This window comes from Pelobates fuscus, chromosome 2 (genome assembly GCF_036172605.1).
Source record: "Pelobates fuscus isolate aPelFus1 chromosome 2, aPelFus1.pri, whole genome shotgun sequence".
Classification (NCBI taxonomy): Eukaryota; Metazoa; Chordata; class Amphibia; order Anura; family Pelobatidae; genus Pelobates; species Pelobates fuscus.
The window spans coordinates 351731073-351750341 of record NC_086318.1 but is presented as its reverse complement, the minus strand read 5'-3'; the positions used below and the strand labels follow the sequence as shown (position 1 = coordinate 351750341).

The 19269-nt window shown below is 44.6% G+C and overlaps 1 protein-coding gene across 3 annotated transcripts in view; it reads left to right on the top strand.

Moving 5' to 3' along the window:
• Positions 1 to 19269, top strand: part of MAP4K3 (mitogen-activated protein kinase kinase kinase kinase 3) — a 255671-nt gene that overhangs the window by 97352 nt on the left and 139050 nt on the right. For all 3 annotated transcript variants that reach the window (XM_063443637.1, XM_063443636.1, XM_063443635.1), the window contains exon 4: positions 17847 to 17911. In XM_063443637.1, coding sequence (XP_063299707.1) covers positions 17847 to 17911 — 65 coding nt within the window. The remainder of the gene's footprint in view (positions 1 to 17846; positions 17912 to 19269) is intronic.

Below are 19269 nucleotides of genomic sequence, written 5' to 3'. Positions count from 1 at the left end.
ACCCCCTCCCTCGCTCTGTTACCAGTCACCCCCTCCCTCGCTCTGTCACCAGTCACCCCCTCCCTCGCTCTGTCACCAGTCACCCCCTCCCTCGCTCTGTCACCAGTCACCCCCTCCCTCGCTCTGTCACCAGTCACCCCCTCCCTCGCTCTGTCACCAGTCACCCCCTCCCTCGCTCTGTCACCAGTCACCCCCTCCCTCGCTCTGTCACCAGTCACCCCCTCCCTCGCTCTGTCACCAGTCACCCCCTCCCTCGCTCTGTCACCAGTCACCCCCTCCCTCGCTCTGTCACCAGTCACCCCCTCCCTCGCTCTGTCACCAGTCACCCCCTCCCTCGCTCTGTCACCAGTCACCCCCTCCCTCGCTCTGTCACCAGTCACCCCCTCCCCTCCCTCTGTCACCAGTCACCCCCTCCCCTCCCTCTGTCACCAGTCACCCCCTTCCCTCCCTCTGTCACCAGTCACCCCCTTCCCTCCCTCTGTCACCAGTCACCCCCTTCCCTCCCTCTGTCACCAGTCACCCCCTTCCCTCCCTCTGTCACCAGTCACCCCCTTCCCTCCCTCTGTCACCAGTCACCCCCTTCCCTCCCTCTGTCACCAGTCACCCCCTTCCCTCCCTCTGTCACCAGTCACCCCCTTCCCTCCCTCTGTCACCAGTCACCCCCTTCCCTCCCTCTGTCACCAGTCACCCCCTTTCCTCCCTCTGTCACCAGTCACCCCCTTTCCTCCCTCTGTCACCAGTCACCCCCTTCCCTCCCTCTGTCACCAGTCACCCCCTTCCCTCCCTCTGTCACCAGTCACCCCCTTCCCTCCCTCTGTCACCAGTCACCCCCTTCCCTCCCTCTGTCACCAGTCACCCCCTTCCCTCCCTCTGTCACCAGTCACCCCCTTCCCTCCCTCTGTCACCAGTCACCCCCTTCCCTCCCCCTGCCACCAGTCACCCCCTCCCTCCCCCTGCCACCAGTCACCCCCTCCCTCCCCCTGCCACCAGTCACCCCCTCCCTCCCCCTGCCACCAGTCACCCCCTCCCTCCCCCTGCCTTCAGTCACCCCCTCCCTCCCCTGCCACCAGTCACCCCCTCCCTCCCTCTGTCACCAGTCACCCCCTCCCTCGCTCTGTCACCAGTCACCCCCTCACTTTGTCACCAGTTACCCTCTCACTCACTCTGTCACCAGAGTGAGGAAGGGAGGGATGGCAGAGGGAGGGGTTGACTAGTGGCAGAGTGAGGGGGTGCCGGGGAGGGGGTGACTGATGACAGATTGAGGGAGGGAGGCAGGTGGTGACTGGTGGCAGAGTGAGGGGGTGACTGTCAGAGTGAGGGATGAGGGGGTGACTGGTGGCACAGTGAGGGAGGGGATGACTGGTGGCAGTGAGGAAGTGGATGACTGGTGACAGAGTGAGGGAGGGAGGGGGTGACTGGTGGCATAGTGAGGAATGGGGGGGGGGGGGGCTAGTAACACCTCCAGTGACAGTCACGCAGATGCTCTGCATGTAGACGCTGAATTCTCCACGTATTGATTCATTGCAATCCTATGAGGAAATGCCGATTGGCACAGCATTTTGCCACGCATGTGCAATAGCCTCTTCATATGGGAAAGCATTGCATTGACTAAGATCATCAAGATTGATGATCTTAACTACGAAAAAAGGTCCAGGTGGGGCAAGGCACGGTGAGACTGGCGCGGTGTAGGAGAAAAGATGGATAAAATCACATTTAAAGGAATACTAAACATGTATTCCTGACACTATAGTGTTTAACTATTTAGGTCCCCGACCTCCATTAGATCACAGTAAAACGGTGTTTAAACTTACTTTTTACTCTTTTTCGCCAGTCTCGCAGCACTAGTGGTTAGTGTAAGTGACTGGCACTAGAGGTGTTCCTAGGCAGCAATGTAAACACTGCTTTTTCTCTGAGAAGGCAGTGTTTACAGTGCACAGCCTGCAGGACCAGGCTATAGACACCAGAACCACTGCATTAAGCTTTAGTGGTTCTGGTGACTATATTGTTCTTTTAATCTCAACAGAGGGGGGAAGCTGGGGACCTTAAGAGTTACATCTTCACTATAGTGTTAGGAATACGTATTTGTATTCCTGAAACTATAGAGTTTGTTTAAGCAGTTATTTTCAGTCTATGTAGATCAAAGGTTTGGCTGGTCCTGTGAGCTCCTTTCTCAAACATTTCTAGTAATTAGCTTTATTGATCACAGAAGACAAATGGAGAATACCAGTTTGCTTTCCCTCAACAAAATTAAATCACAGTTGTATCATATAATATAGTTCAATTATACACTCTTGCTTAAATTATTTTAGCAATCATACATTCAACTGAAGCTGACATAAGAACATTTGTTAGTTTTTTAAATTTTGAATAAAATATTTCTATTTGTGCTGTCTGAGGGCACATTGATTATTAAGTGTCTATAATTTTTGTCAGCTCCGATGGTTCTGAGCTGCACAGCCATGGCTCCCAGATTTTGTCAAAGCGTGTGATTGAGTGGTCAAGTCTTGCTGTAATGTTTTCTATTTCATATATGTACTTTATTTTCTATATTTAGTAAGATCTGGCTAACAAATATATATATGTATTAAGGCAATTTGGCCTGGATTTGTGGGAGGTGCTGGTATCCACTCCTAGCCTACTTGAGGCACACCCCTTACCTTGCTCCTTACCGTTCGAGGTCAGCATTAAATGAGGATCCACTTCTGGGTTCTCTCAGACGCCATCTTGGTTTTCTGTATCCACAAGTTTTTCCACGGCAAGCTGTGTCCAGGAATCCTGTTGCAGGCCTTTCCGTCCGTCCAGCTTCTTCTGACCCCGGTCTTCGTCGTAGATCGCGTCCCAGGGACTCCTAAACTGTAAGTTAGACCAGGATCAGTTTCCACGGCGCACGGTACAGCACGGGTCCTCGCTTTACGTTTTTTTCCCTGTTATGCCGCAATTGAACAAGCCATTCGCGACTTCATTTCGTACGGTTATTCGGCTAATCATATATATTAGTTAAGTAATCATTTTGCATATAACTGTTCCCTTGCTACAGTGAAACAAGTTATCATTTTGGTTGTTTTGCCGTTCGGCACTTAATTCATGATATGCTTAAACACGCTTGCTGTTCGCATAAAATTCATACGTGTAAACTATTCGTCCCAGCTTCTGTTTCCCTTCACATTGGGTTTCGGTTTTCTTGCTATGTATTACGCATAAATCCTTTCGTGGATTACATTTCATCATTTCATGTATATACCATTCGGTTAACGATTAGCTTGATTAAATACAAGAATATTTCCATTACTGTTTAAAGGTATCAGTATTCTATCAATGTTCATAAAAAACAGCTAACATATCTGTATGGATCATTTTGACTCCCACGCTTTGAGGGGTCTTCCATACTTATCCATTTCATTCAAGTTGGTTCAGCCTACATTACAGGCCTCATTTCTGTGTTTTAAACTACGACACATACATAAGGATACAGTTTTCCTTTTCCAAATAATGAATGCTCGGGTTAAATCACACGTACAGATCCAACTAATCATACGTCTTTTACAGTACAGTAATATACATATATATATATATATATATATATATAGAACTTTACATCATTTTAAAGCATTGTGTTTTCCCTGCCACATTTGTTATTATATAACACATATATGCTGTTTAAACATAGGCAACGGCCTCCCTCACCCCTTCCTCTTATTTTACTTGACACCAATCATACATTCCCCACTGTTTTAAGACAGAATTGTGTGTTAAAGCCACGGCATCACTTTTCCTTGGTAACACATTTATATTCCCATGGTATATCACTACATTTAATTTACAAGTAATATGCCAGCAAGCCTTAAAAAACATAACTGGTACAGGCTACACAGTCTACTTCTTTCCCACACAGTCCACACTCATTATACTACTCTCTTCTACCCGTTTCAGGCTGTCTAGGTTTAAATATATTTTCACCACATGTTTTTTCCTGTGAGATTTTCATACTACCAGGTACGTACACCTGCTCATATGGTATTCTGCCATACATTTCATTTCTCCCCCCTAGGTTAGAGTACTGGCAATAGGGTCATAGGCTTCCCAATAGGTATTTACCCCTTCTTGGCATTGCCATCAGTTAGTGGTCCCGCGAGGCCAACACCCCGCCTCAACGTTTCAGAGGCAAACACCCATCGGGCCACACGGTAGCTAGCCGCCTCGCATGTTGCATAGAGAGGGCCTCACCTGTCACTCCCTTCCCCTGTTTTTCTGTCTTAAAGTCACCGAGAAGCCTAAAACTCCTGCCACTACAACGGGTGGCCTCAAATATCCTTGCGCCAACACATAGATAGAGCCTCTCAAGCCACTTGGCAACTAGTAGGGCCTCACCTGTCACCAAACAAGTGTAATGTTTCGCCACCCGGCTTAGCTAGCCTGCCAGTACGATTTGGTGGTTTTCATACACTAATTAATTGTTTTGTTTATAGTATGTCTCAGGAAGGGGTAGATGATTTCTCCCTGCCTAGCACTCCGGCCAGAGCTATCACTCCCACACAAGGAGGAAAGGTAGCTAGTCGAGCATCGATCAGATCCTGGATGATCCCTCGTATAACTACGGAATTGAGGAGACGGAAAATCCCCTACCCCGCTACAGCAAGGAATGCAGAACTTTTCAAACTGCTATGCACTTCAACAAACAACATGGATGCCAGGCAAGGACCTAGCCAGTCCAACCCAGGAGATATACATTCCATGTTGTCTTCACTCATGGCGTCCATGAGCAAGGTCAACTCCAGGCTGAAGAAACTTGAGTCGGTCACCACGCCCCTTACTCTAGCAGGGCCACCCGCTGCTGCTTCACAAGCACCAGCCGACTTGCTATTAGTTACTCCAACCATCACCCTGGTTGACCAGGAAGTTAGCCCTGCTCATATGATCCCTGAGCACAAAAAAAAGATATCCTGGAAGGTAAAGACCTGGCTTCCCTGCTGATTGCCTCCCAGGATATTGTTGAAAATAAGACTTACGCTTATGATGATGTGTCTGTTGTTGTCAGATCTAGGGACGCCCGCCTAAACAGGAAACTGACTATCCCTGAGTTTGTACTAGCCTTTGGTATTTACCGGCATGTCATCTGTGCGGTCTATCCCAATAGAAGAGAGGAGTTTGATCTTTATATGCACAAGCTGGTAGACCTGGGCAACAAATATGGTGGTTCAGCCTTTTATGATTACCATAGGTCTTTTTCTGCAAAAGTGTCTGGAGCCTTCTCCCAGTATGGAACAAGATCCAACTGGGGAAGGATTGATACCGTCATATTTTGCAGACACTTTGCAGGTCCCAACATGGCGGACAAACATGCCTCCACGCAAGGAGCTAGTTCCTCTGGTGTTCCAGAGAAATTGTCAAGAGACAAACTGGGACGCCCAATCAAGTTTCTGGGCAAGTCCCAGATATGTAATAATTTCAATGTTGGGTCTTGTAATTATAACGGTTGCAGATTATTGCATATCTGTTTAAAATGTTTTAGGGCACATGCAAAAACCATGTGTCCAAATAAAATGTACACCAAGCCTTACCTAACGTCCATTAACATGCCGGTATTTACTGCATTTATGTCACATCACCCGTCTAGACACTTTCTTATCTCTGGTTTAACAGAAGGTTTCCACACAGGTATTCTACACATACCATCCGGCACTCTGCAATGCCCTAATCTACAATCCGCACAACATAACCCCACAGCGGTTGACACTCTCATAGCCTAAGAAGTGGCTGAGGGTTTCGTATTGTGGCCTTTCAAAACTCCTCCATTCATAGAATGGCGCACTAACCCCATTGGTATTGTCACAGGGAAATCTTCCCTTAAACAGAGACTCATCATTGACTTGTCGGCACCACACTCATCGGCCAACCCCAGTCTTAACTCCCTCATACCCTCCGAGGAATTCTCCCTGCAATACACCACCATAGATCACGCCATTACAGCTATCATACAAGCAGGGGTCAATCCACCCCACACTATGGCATCAAGTGGGCCGGGAACTACTATTTTTTCTCCTGTTTAACTTTTGCGTCCAAAAGTAGCCCAGCTATTTTCGACACATTTGCCGAATCATTGTGCTGGTTACTATTGAACATAGCCAGATACCCTATGGTATTACATTACCTGGACGATTTCTTACTGGTCGAGGAAAATACTTCCCCTCCTAGTAGCCTCAAAGCCACCACCAAGCTATTTGAACAACTAGGTGTACCAATCTCCCCTAAGAAAATGGAGGGGCCAGACACGATTATCACTTTCCTGGGTATTCAATTAGACTCAGCCACAATGCAGGCAAGCCTACCACACGACAAGATAATGTTCTTACTTACATCAACCGCTACCTTCAGTTCGGTACTTGCAACCGCAAAGAGCTACAGTCCCTGCTGGGATCACTAAATTTTGCTATGCGTATCATACCTCAAGGCCGCTCCTTCATATCACGACTCTTGTATCTTTTTCCACGCTTCCTACACGACACACTGGTTGTCCTTAGATACCCAAGCTACGGCAGACCTAAACATGTGGAAGAGATTTTTAACCACTTGGAATGGTAAAAGTATGTTCCTCCCTCAATTGACTGACTCATCTCCTACCATTTGGTCAGATGCAGCAATTTTTGGGAACGAATGGCTTTGGAGCAGCTGGCCTACAGCAGTTCAGGATTTGGAAGGTTTTTCCACTACCTCAGCTCTCTTTGAGATCTATCCCATCGTGGCGGCTGCCATAGCATGGGGTCATTTATGGGCAAATATGCCAGTTCGTTGTTACTCAGACAACCAGGCAACCTGTCATATCATCAACAAAGGCCGTTCCAAATCCCTTACGATCATGAGGTTTCTGAGGAAACTCACTTGGTTGCCAGCTTGTCATAATTTCTTTCTATATTGTTTCCATGTTCCAGGTATATGTAACACAGCTGCTGACAATTTGTCTCGTTTTACATTTCAGGCATTTCATCAAGTACTCCCATCAGCTGCGCCCACAGCCACCACCACTCCAACATTTCAACAACTAATACTGGACTAGATACCTCCTAGCCTACTTAAGGCACACCCCTTACCTTGCTCCTTACCGTTTGAGGTCAGCGTTGAATGACCCTCCCACCACACCACATTTTAACATGTATTTCCTTTCTATTTCCTCTTCCTGGGTAGGCCCTCTTCTTTCTCAGGCCTACCTCATCGTCGGTTCCGGCACAACACAACCGACTTGCCCTTTTTACTATCCTACATTTAATTATGGTATTTCACTCTGTACTATCATAAGCACCTAACACAAATATAAATATATATACATATATATATATATATATATATATATATATATATATATACACACACATTTTAATTAAATTCTTTTTTTTTTTTTTTTTTTTATTATTGTAAAACTCTACATTTTCTTATAGTGGTATCAAAATGATCTTATCTAAAACATGTCATGCTATCTTTTAGCCTCTAGTATTCTGATATCTCATCTTTATGTAGGCACTTTTGCACCACCAGTGGTCTCTCTCCTGCCATTTTGTTTTCAGTTTCACATGGTCGATTTAGTGCATTAGTCACCCAAATCCTTTGGCTACATGTGTGCATCTTCACAGCTTTCTCTTGCAACATAAGGGACAATACATATGAATATGCCTGATTGGAAAGAGAATGACAGAAAAAAAATGAAGTTTTGCTCCTTTATATATTACAATAAAATGTTTGTGTTCGTGAAACTGAACAAGTGAGCTATTTCATGTCTTTAACCCACATTGTGTAGTGAATTGCATAGTGACTTCCCTTTATGAAATCAGACAAGCTACACTTCCCTTTGCTAGTGAAACCTGCTCTAACCACTATTCCTCTGCTATCACAATAGACTAATCACCGCTAATCTTAAGCACTACATGTGGACTTTTTTCCATTTGATGATAAATTGGTTGAGCATCATCGCCCATACAATCCAAAAAGCCTAAACTGGCAAATGTTAGCATGTTGGTCACATGCCCCTCTTTAGAGTTGTATAAATCTATCCCATTCTTCCTAAAATCTCGCTACTGTTGATATATCATAATTACCGTATTTATCGGCGTATAACACGCACTTTTTTCCCCTGAAAATAGGGGGAAAATCGTGGGTGCGTGTTATACGCCGATATCCCATAATTACTTACCTGTCCTGAAGCGTGGGCCGGCTTCACAGCTTGCACCGCGGTACAGGAACTTTAATTTCATGTTCCGGTTTCCGGCGGGACTGAAAGGAAGTGTGCACAATAGTGTGCACACTTCCTTTCAGTCCCGCCGGAAACCGGAACATGAAATTAAAGTTCCTGTACCGCGGTGCAAGCTGTGAAGCCGGCCCACGCTTCAGGACAGGTAAGTAATTATGGGAGGGGAAGTACACTATGGGAGGGGGAAGTACACTATGAGAGGGGAGGGGAGGGGGGGGAAGTACACTATGGGAGGGGAGGGGGGGAAGTACACTATGGGAGGGGAGGGGGGGTACACTATGGGAGGGGAGGGGGAAGTACACTATGGGAGGGGAGGGGGAAGTACACTATGGGAGGGGAGGGGGAAGTACACTATGGGAGGGGAGGGGGAAGTACACTATGGGAGGGGAGGGGGAAGTACACTATGGGAGGGGAGGGGGAAGTACACTATGGGAGGGGAGGGGAGGGGGAAGTACACTATGGGAGGGGAGGGGGAAGTACACTATGGGAGGGGAGGGGGGAAGTACACTATGGGAGGGGAGGGGGGGAGTACACTATGGGGGAGGGGAGGGGGGGGAAGTACACTATGGGAGGGGAGGGGGGGGAGAACACTATGGGAGGGGAGGGGGGGGAGAACACTATGGGAGGGGAGGGGGGGGAGAACACTATGGGAGGGGAGGGGGGGAGAACACTATGGGAGGGGAGGGGGGGGAGAATACTATGGATGGGGAGGGGGAAGAATACTATGGGGGGGAATACTATGGAAAGGGGGGGACACTATGGGATGAGGGGGGAATACTGTGGGATGAGGGGGGGGGGGAATACTATGGGAGGGGGGAAATTTCCTGGAATTTCTTTCTAAAAATGAGGTGCGTGTTATACGCCGGTGCGTGTTATACGCCGATAAATACGGTAATTTGTCATGGTAATGAAACTTTTATCTGTAATTAATTGTATAAACAAAAAACACTTTGATTTTTGTTTTTTAGTTATGTAAATCACTATAGGTAATGTTGAAATAGCCCTATAAGCTGTCTAAAATAAAGGAACGTTTTTGAAGTGTCAGCTATTAATGTTATAGATCACAATTTTTACACTGGAGATGATTAGTTAAATAGTGGTAGCAACTGTTTTCCTTTATCTCTTCATTCTCTATTGTAAAGGGACGTTAATAGACATGGAAAACCGTTTAATAATGATTTATTTATTTGTTGACTCTCTCACCCCCTAGTATATACAGGGTCAGCATTTCTACATGCTAAGGTTTAGCCCTGACAAGTAGAAATTCACCCCTGGAGGGTATACTGTGGCTTCCATTGGCGACTAACTTTTAAGTACTGGCTAGTAACCCAGGAATACCAATTTTAAGTCCTGTATGTATACATATTTATAAATATTTAAATGTATTCATAGTCATAGGCCATGGCAGCACAACAATGGTCAGCTCCTCGCTCTTACTTATTAGACAGGAACTTAATTAAAAGAAACGGTATAAATAGTACCCCATCCTACCCCTCCAACTCTGTCTTGTTACCAGCAATATCCCATGGCATGGCCTATGACCAGGAAAATAAAATGACGCTATGTAGGAATATATTTTCTATTTTCCCTGCCATATCCATGACCGCACAACAATGGGTAAAACCCAAGCAACAATCAAGCGAGGTAGAAGAAAACAAAAATACTCTGAAATGACCAAATACAAGTATATAGAAACAAACAAAGAAACCTTCCAACCATGAAAACAAATGTGTATATTGCCATTAGATACCAAAGAACACTCTTAGCAGAATAATCAAAGGACCAGCTCTGACATCGAATTAGTCATCTCTCATGAAGGAGAAATTGAGGCACAAGCTGTTCCATATATCAGTACTTTGGAAAACCTAGTTGCGGCAGCCCTTTAGGAAGAATAGAGCCTGGAAAATGAGTCCATCAGAAACCACATGGAGCCAAAACTCAGGAAAAGATCTGATGGCCTATGCAAACAGAGAGGAGATCCTTAGAAGATAATACTGATATACAGTTAGGTGCAGAAGCTCACACAATTTTTATAATTTTGGCTCTATGCAACCACTATGGATTTGAAACGAAATACCCAAGATGCAATTGAAGTGCAGACTTTCAGCTCTCAAGGAGTTTAACAAAATATTGTGTGAAACCCATTACATCAGAGGTTCCTGTATGGAAAAGCCACAAACTGCAACCCCATGGGTCATTGCAGAAGAGGGAAATAAAGGTATATAATACTTGCTGCCCCTAGGGTCACTGCCAATTATCACCTGGTCACCAAACGGAATTCTTCAGGTGTACCATAGCACTGAGCTGTATACTGAAGAGAGGCTGAACTTCCTTGGGGCAGAGGGTAAAAACCCTCAGGCAAGACAAAAAAAAAGAAAATTAAAGGGACACTATAGTCACAAAAACAACTACAGCTTATTTTTTCTGGTGAGTATAATCATTTCCTTCCAGCTTTTTGCAGTAAACATGGTATTGTCAGAAAACATGCAGTGTTTTCATTACAGCCTAGGGATAACTCCACTGGCCACTCCTCAGATGGCTGCTAGTGCTTCCTGGGGCAGTTCTGCACAGTGTGCAGCACTGCCATTCAGTGTCTCCACCCTCTGCATGAAGATACTGAACTTAACTCATAGAGATGCATTGATTCAATGCATCTTTATGAGTAGATGCTGATTGGCCAGGGCTGTGTTTGGCTCTGCCCCTGATATGCCTCCTTGACAGTCTCAGCCAATCCAATGTTAAAGCCTTGTGATTGACTCAGAACAACACTTCTGATGATGTCAGCCAAGCAGACAGATCAGGGGCAGAGCCAGCAGCTGCAGACTTGAACCAAGCTAAGATTTTACTGTATTTAGGGGGGGCATGGGTGCTAGATGGTGGTTTTGGATCAGGAATACATGTTTGTGTTTCCTGACCCTATAGTGTTCCTTTAAGATATTAATTTTATTATTTTACAATAAAGAAAATACTTTGGCATAAAACATTTTATAGCCATTTTGATTTCTTTTTCACCGGACTATACATATACTATCTACCTGACGAGAAGCCTAAAGAATCCTTAGGTGGGGATGATACCACCCAAGCGCCTACATTGAGCAGTACAAGCCTGCTCTATATACTGTGAGTAGTATATTTATTCTCTTTTTATACCTTTTAATTACTATACAGAGAGCACTATATACTTTATTTTATCTCCCTGGGTCGAATAATACCAACTTGGACGTTGAATCTGAGCCAGATACTCGCCAATCAATATTACGCCGCATATCCTTGAGTGGGGATTATTCCACTTCACGTGCGTTATATCAGAGCTAGGTTCTAGCTCTGAAAAGTGTGAGTAAGACTACTTTTATTTTATTTTATTTACCATTTTATTCATCTATATACTGTGCCATTGGAGTTCCTCTTGTTTTTTTCTTCACATATTACCTCCCTGGATTGCAAGTACCCATTTGTGAAGACACACCCCATTTTACGCCTCAGGATCCCTGTTCTTATACACGGCATCTACCATTATGGACTTATGATAAGTGCTTTGGACTATTGCCAATTATCCATTTATATTTCATTTAACATTCAATATTAAATTGTATTATTTTATATTATTTATTATATACACTCTTATATGTTTTACTGTATATTTTAGGCGCAACCTTTTTTTGTTCTATTTTGCATCATTTCTTATCATTAGGGGATTATAGGGGACTCCCCTTTAACCCCTTAATGACACAACTTCTGGAATAAAAGGGAATCATGACGGAATATATCCGTCGTCTGTCCTTAAGGGGTTAAGGATTGCAGCCTTACTATTATTTTCTTGTGTGGCAATCTAGCGCTGATTTTTTCTCTTTCCATTTTCCTTTAAATGGTCAGAAAGTCTGCCCTATAGGGATAAGACTGGAAAAAACAGAGGGTAGGATGGGGTATGTATACCTTTTCTTTTAATTAGGTTTCTGTCTAACTAGGAATAGGAAGGAGCTACTCGTTGTTGTGCTGCCATGGATATGGCCAGGAAAAATAAAAAATACCCCCACACACAAAATTCAGAATAGGATTTGACAGGTAAATAACTTGTTTGTTAGTAGTTATTTTTTTATTTTTTTTCTTTCAGGTACATATTAAAACTGAGTCTTGTGAAATTCATCTTGGCTAATTACGAGTCAATGAGTTAAAATAGTATCATTTTGTGTGAGATATCATGATATGATTGAAAGTTTTTCACGTCCTGTGGAAAATCGGCCTGAAATGTGGTTTCAACAGGATGGGGCTACTGCCCATACAGCCAGGGCCACAATAGACCTCCTGAAACAACTGTTTGGCGCCCATATAATTTCAATAAATTCACGGATTAATTGGTCGATATTTTCGCCCGACCTTTCAGCTCCCGATTACTTCCTGGGGGGATATCTGAAGGAGCAGCTGTGCCTAAACAAACTGCATACACTTGAGCAGCTCAAGACGAATATCCGTGCAGAAATTCAACTCTAGAGCCTCAAACATTTAACTAATATTATGAACAATGCAGTCGAAAGTGCCTTACTTTGCCAGGCTGCAAATGGAGCTCATTGAAATCATATCATCTTCCTTACCTAGTCAAACAAATCTCCATACGCTAAGTATTTATTGTACGTAACACCAATGAAATTTGTTTGTTATTAAAAGAAAATAATTATTGACTCCTCAAACCCCACTCTGAAATTTGTAATAATTTTGTTTGTAATAGTAATAGTAGTATCCTTTTGTAATAATGTTTGACACCAAGAGGGATTTGTGCATGAAGAATTTTTGCTCCGTAATCATTACAACGACCTGCTAATGGTGCTTTAGAGTGCCTCGTTAAAAAAGTGAGCCTGTCAAATTTGTGTCTTTTTCAGAATAGGATACAGTTGTGCTCAAAAGTTTGCATACCCTGGCAGAAATTGTGAAATTTTGGCATTGATTTTAAATATATGACTGATCATGCAAAAAAATTGTTTTATTGATCATATGAAGCCATTTATTATCACATAGTTGTTGGGCTCCTTTTTTTTTTAATAATTCTTTATTTTTGTGTGCATAAGATTGACAGACATTTTGACAGTGCCAGAACAGCGTTGGCAAGGAAGATTTAGGAAACTAGGCTTATCATTTACATGGCATTTGCGTGAACTGCACATTTTTCAAAATAATGTAAACTAAATATAATATGTCTGGTTTAACGATTGAGAGAAAAATATTAAGCTATCCAAGTCCTAGACATGGTGAGCGGTGAGTTACAGTAGGATGTATAACAGGCGTATGTGGATGTATAGCTTGCATCTAGGCATGCAGTGGTGGACTATGGCATCGGTCTGCATAGGCATAGCATAGCATACAAGATGAGATTAACATGTTGAGGTGTGCTTGCGTCCGCATCCCTAAACGTCATGTTGAGCCTTATTTTATGGACCACCAGGTGATTTATTATCTAGACATGTCTGCTAAAGTAGTGTCTACTCATGCCAACGTGGTGCTCACATGTGAGGTGCGTCTTTTAAGCAATGAGGCTGGAGCAGATATTTATCGTTACGTGGGTGCTTTTAAATGTGCCTATCATGTGTGGGTCTTGCTGGAATAGCCTATTATATGAGATACGTGTGTCACAACATGGTATGCATTAGTCAAAAGGCATGTATATCACATAGAGTATCAAGATAGGTATCCCAAAGGGTCCCCTGGCTGTGTACAGGTAAACAATGTGGTCATGCTTTTCTATCAATTATAACAGTAATATAAAACAATGTAATACGAGCGTGACATCCGAGGGCCAAGACAGAATAAACCGAGTAACCGTTGGGGTGCACTTCCGCTGCAAATCGGTGAAGTGGAGACACCAGGCTGTCAATGCTCATCAGTCCTGGTAAGCACTGCAGGTGTGCCTTGCCTTGGGGGGGGAGGTCTGCATGTGGATGTTTAGCCAATGCCTGTCGATGGCAGACCGGTAGCGCCAAGAGGTGTGAGTCCATGCAGGCCTGCGGTCCTTATTGATGGGCCTTTCGTTGCTGTCCCCGGTTTCATGCTAGTGTTGGAGCTGCCGTTTTGCGGAGTTAGGAGACCGAGTGCCCCTGATCGTAAAGCATGGAGTTGGCCCCTTCTTGTCGCTGGGTCACCCTGTAAGTGGGGGTGGTGAGTCTTGGGGGGTTTCGTGTAAGTCTGTGTACCTGAAGGGGAGAAGTTCTGGGATGGGTCCCTCTTGAGAGTGCTGTGCCGTCTCTTAGAAGGGGCATTATGCAGGAGAGAGGGGTGGCGGAGGGGTAGCCCTGGGGTGGTTCTCTTTTGAGGCTGTTGTCGATTCCCTAGTGGACTAGGATTTGGGTGCCGGAGCTGTCGTCGGTTCGTTCGTCTCCCTCTCCCTGCTTTCTTGTTCTCTCTCAGGGGTGTTGCTGGCTTCTGTGCAGAGTCCCTCGTGGCTGATGTCGATGGGACTTTTTCCGGTGTGGCTCTGCGGCTGGAGATCTTGGCCCAGAAGTCATCGAATAGGCGGTCCAGCCGCTCAGACAGCGGGGGCAGACAGGTCTCGGGCATTGAGGCCCATGTGGCATCTGCCATGCTACGTGTCGGTGGTCCGGCTCTGGTTGCCGGGATATCCCTCACCGGCAGGGGGGGGGGTGTTGTTCCAGGGAGACCTCCTCTACAGTCTGCAGAGAGATCAGCCGACTCCCCCGTGCCTTCAGAGTAGGCCCCATGTAGGCCTCAGGTTCTTTCCCGTGAAGCGGTTGCCTTTTTTGGTCATGGTCTCGGTAATGCATGTTCCCAATCGTAGACCCCTATCTCTGGGTTTGAAAAGAGGGTAGCAAGCTGTTTATTGCAGTAGTTTTGTCTGTTTTGGGCTGTTTAGCTCGGAGCTCAGCTAAAGTGCGACCGCACAGCTTGGCTGCCAAACTCCACCCCCGTTGGGCTCCTTTTTAAATCATAATGATAACAGAAATTATACAAATGTCTCTGATCGAAAGTTTATATACCCTTGAATGTTTGGACTTGTTAGACACACAAGGTGAGACGCACATGTTAAAATGGCGATTAAAGATCAATTCCCCATACCTGTAGCTTTTTAGATTGCAGTTATTGTCTGTGTATAAATAGTCAATGAGTTTGTTAGCTCTCACGTGGATGCACTGAGCAGGCTTGATACTGAGCCATGGAGAGCTGAAAAGAACTGGCAAAATATGGAAAAGGATATAAAGATGGAAAAGAATATAGAAAAGATATCCAAAGCCTTGAAAATGCCAGTCAGTACTGTTCAGAAATTTTGGATCCCCACAAACAACTCTTGGCCTGGGGCCCCTGGGCCCATCCGGTGTCTGCCCACAAGACCCACCCATGAGTTTTCTCACAGCGAGTGAAGTGAATGTGTGTAGGGATGTGTTGTGTGTTATTGTAGAGGATGTAATGTGTGTGCTTATGAAATGTAGTGCATAAGGATTGCAGTTTGTATATGGGATGCAGTGTGTGTCTGTGTAAGGGAGTAAGTGTGTGCATATTGTGGATGCAGTGCATGTGTATTGTGGATGCAGTGTGTTTGCGTATGGAATAAAAGAGGATGCATAATGTGTTTCTGTGTGTATGTAAGGGATGCATTGTGTTTCTGTGTTTGTGTAAGTGATGCTGTGTATGTGTGTGTGTAAGAAATGCATTGTGTTTCTCTGTGTGTGATGAAAGCAGTGTGTGTTTGTAAGAGATACATTGTGTTTCTGATTGTCTGGTTGTGTGTGTGTGTAAAGGAGTAAGGGATGCATTGTGTGTGTGTGTGTCTGTGGGTGTGTGCGTGTGTAGGTATACATTGTATGTTTGTGTGTGTGTGTGTGTGTGTGTATGTAGGAATGCATTGTGTGTGTGTGTGTATGGATGCAGTGTGTGTATATGTAGGGATGTATTGTGTGTGTGTGTGTGTATATGTAGAGATGTATTGTGTGTGTATATGTAGAGATGAAGTGTGTGTTTGCTGGGTAGGATAGGGGCCGAGTTTTGTGGGGGACTTTTTATATTTATTATGTTAATATAATGTAAATTTGTTTTATTTAGTTTATTCCCCTCTTCCCTGTTTCTTACCTGCATCCAGGAAGGGGGGACAGCATATTCCCTGGTAGTCCGGTGGTGTTGCAGAGGCTCTCTGCCTTCACCTCTGATGGCTCTTCTCTCGAGTCCTGAGGGACAACATGGAATCGAGCATTGCGTGGTTACCACGGCAACGCTCTGAAAGCCTGAACTCGGTCAGCCGCGGAGGTGAAGGCTGAGAACCTCCTGACCCATTCCTGCTGCAAAAACTCTGCCAAGACCCGAGGAGGGAGGTCAAAGGATCTCCCTGACTGGGTCTGTGTGCATGTAAGGTGCCCTCTGATGCCCTGGACCCCTTACAAGTGAAACTGTTGTACCCCCCAACGGAAACCCTTGTCTGGTGGCCCATTATCGCAGGGATTGCAGCTGTGGCCGGGCCTCCTGGTGTGACCTCTGCGACCATAATAGGTACGCTACTGGCCAGACCGATAATCAGTTGATTTCTACTTTAACTCCATTCTGAAGGAGGCCAGTCAGTTGAATACCTACTCCAACACTATAGTGTTAGGAATACACGTTTGTATTCCTAACACTGTAGTGTTGCTTTAAAGTGTAACTTAATCCACCATTACAATGTCTGCTTTTCTGAAATGGTCATGGTGGTCAAAGTCTAGATGTGCAGTGTTTCTTCTTGATACACTGCACATCCAGAGTAATTTACATTTGTGTCCTGGGAGCAAGTTGCATACCCAGAACTTAGGCAGCCTGGAACGCTGTTGTGTCAATGCATAAAATGCATCTGTCGTCAGTGCACGCTGCAGACAGATGTAACTGCTTCTCCCATGTAGGAAGCTCTTGTCACCCCTCCTCCCACCCACACTGCAGGAAACCCTCCCAATCTTATCTGTGATTTTTTATTTTTTTATTTTTTTTAAAGTCCCCTACCTCCTCCTCCTTTCCCCCCTGACTTGGCCGACTCAGTGCATGCATGTGCCCTGAGACATAAAATCATGCAGATGTCAAAGGCCTCGTCACGGCTCCCATCACGTGATGTTAGACTGTGGGTTCGCTGAGCAGCACCGGTAGCTATGCACGGCTCTGCTTTAAGTAAACCTAATTTAAAAACGCTATTAAACATTTATGTATTGGGGAACTGATAGAATAATGACAATATTCATCAGTGAAAAAGAGTTGGAGAAACCCTTTAAAGGGACACTCCAGGCACCCAGACCACTTCTGCCCATTGGAGTGGTCTGGGTGCCAACTCCCACTACCCTTAACCCTGCAAGTGTAATTATTGCATTTTCAATGCTTTCCTATGGGGAGCTCTAATGTGCATGCACATTAGTTCTCCCCGGCTGGTGGGCGGGATCAGTCTCGCCCACCGGCCGACGCAATCACTGGGAGGAGCAACCGGGGATTGGGAGGTGGGATGGAGAGGGGACCTGCAGTGCCAGGAAAACTGATTGTTTTCCAGGCACTGGAGTTTCCCTTTAAGTTTATTAAGTGGTGTGATTCCTATATATACAATAGCCATAGCAAGACATGCATGTTAAGGATAGTTACAAAAATCCTTCTTTTTCTTTCTTTCTTTCAGACGGGATAAGCTGTGGATATGCATGGAGTTTTGTGGAGGGGGATCCTTACAAGATATTTATCATGGTAAGTGTTCATCCTAATGTTGACCACTAATGAACGTGAAGCTTCAACTAATAAAACAATCTGTCTGATTAGCCATAAGTATATGTCACTTGGTAGTGGTTTTCAGAGTTTATCTGGTATTAGAATCTAATACAAAGACATAGCAGTCAGTGCCACGGATAAATTATCCTTTAATTATGTTCAGGGGAACCCAAATCAATTAAAGCGCTTGGAGAAGCAATAAGGCACACGACAAGTGGTGATAGTTGTGAATCCAGAAGAATTGCTTATAGCTTTAATTGGGGGGATATCAGCTTTAGACAGTAGAGTATACGTGCTTGCGTTCAAGGAAAGGAATGTAAGAAGAGACATATTTCTAAATGTCAAAAGATAAGCAGTTTACAGAAGTACTCCGGTGGGGGCTTGTTTTTGTAAGAAAGATAACTTAATGTAGGACAAAGTTCATTTAAGCATAAAGCATTACATGAGTCCAAGTTAGCTAATTTTAATATAGGCTAGCCATTTATGGCACAAAAAAACAGCTATCTCTTTGCGGCGATAATGAGTGATACTCTAAAGTGCCTGAACAGAAGAAGCAGCTCAACACAAAAAGTGGAATACCCTAATCCACAGTAAAGTGCAAATATTTGAATATTAGCCATTTATGGCCCCTACAAGCTTGAGCCTTGAAATCAAGGTGCATTCCTTCACAGACCCCTCTTTTGATCCAAGGGTCACTCAATTGTCCAAGGTATTTACAGGTGTGCTAGTCACACCTGTGGGACTTTCATTATATTTTCACCACAGTTCCCTTAGACTGGGCAATCCAAGAACCAACTGAGGAGATTTTTCTTCATCAGTTAAGCGCTTTAGACTCCAGAAGCAGGAGAAACTGGCGTATAGGTTAAGGTTCGACCAACAGTATATTTGGTTTTACACATAGATGTTCGTCGACAAGAAATTGGCTTAAAAGTGCCATTAAGATAAACACAGATAGTAACAACAAGTACAAAATGTTCTTAATCAATAAACTCAACCATGTTCCCAGACCAAATGTCCAATCCAAATCTTCAAAGAACCCGGTGTCTTGCTTAATTTCTTTCACTAAGTTGTGTAAGTTCTGTATGTGTTCGTGTATCATGGTCCCATGATCAGAGAGGTTAAAACAACACATACCCTAAACAGCTTCACATCCTAAGTCCTGTTTCAACAGTAAATAATCAATAGCGGCTCTATTCTCAAGGATCGCTTTCTTATTAACCTGGGTATCTGTCACGAGCGTGGGCTATAGGCCCAGCCGAGACAGTGGGGAGAGTGTGGAAGTGACAGGGTTAATGACACCAGACCCCTGGTTACCTGTTGCTAGTCCCAGCAACCAC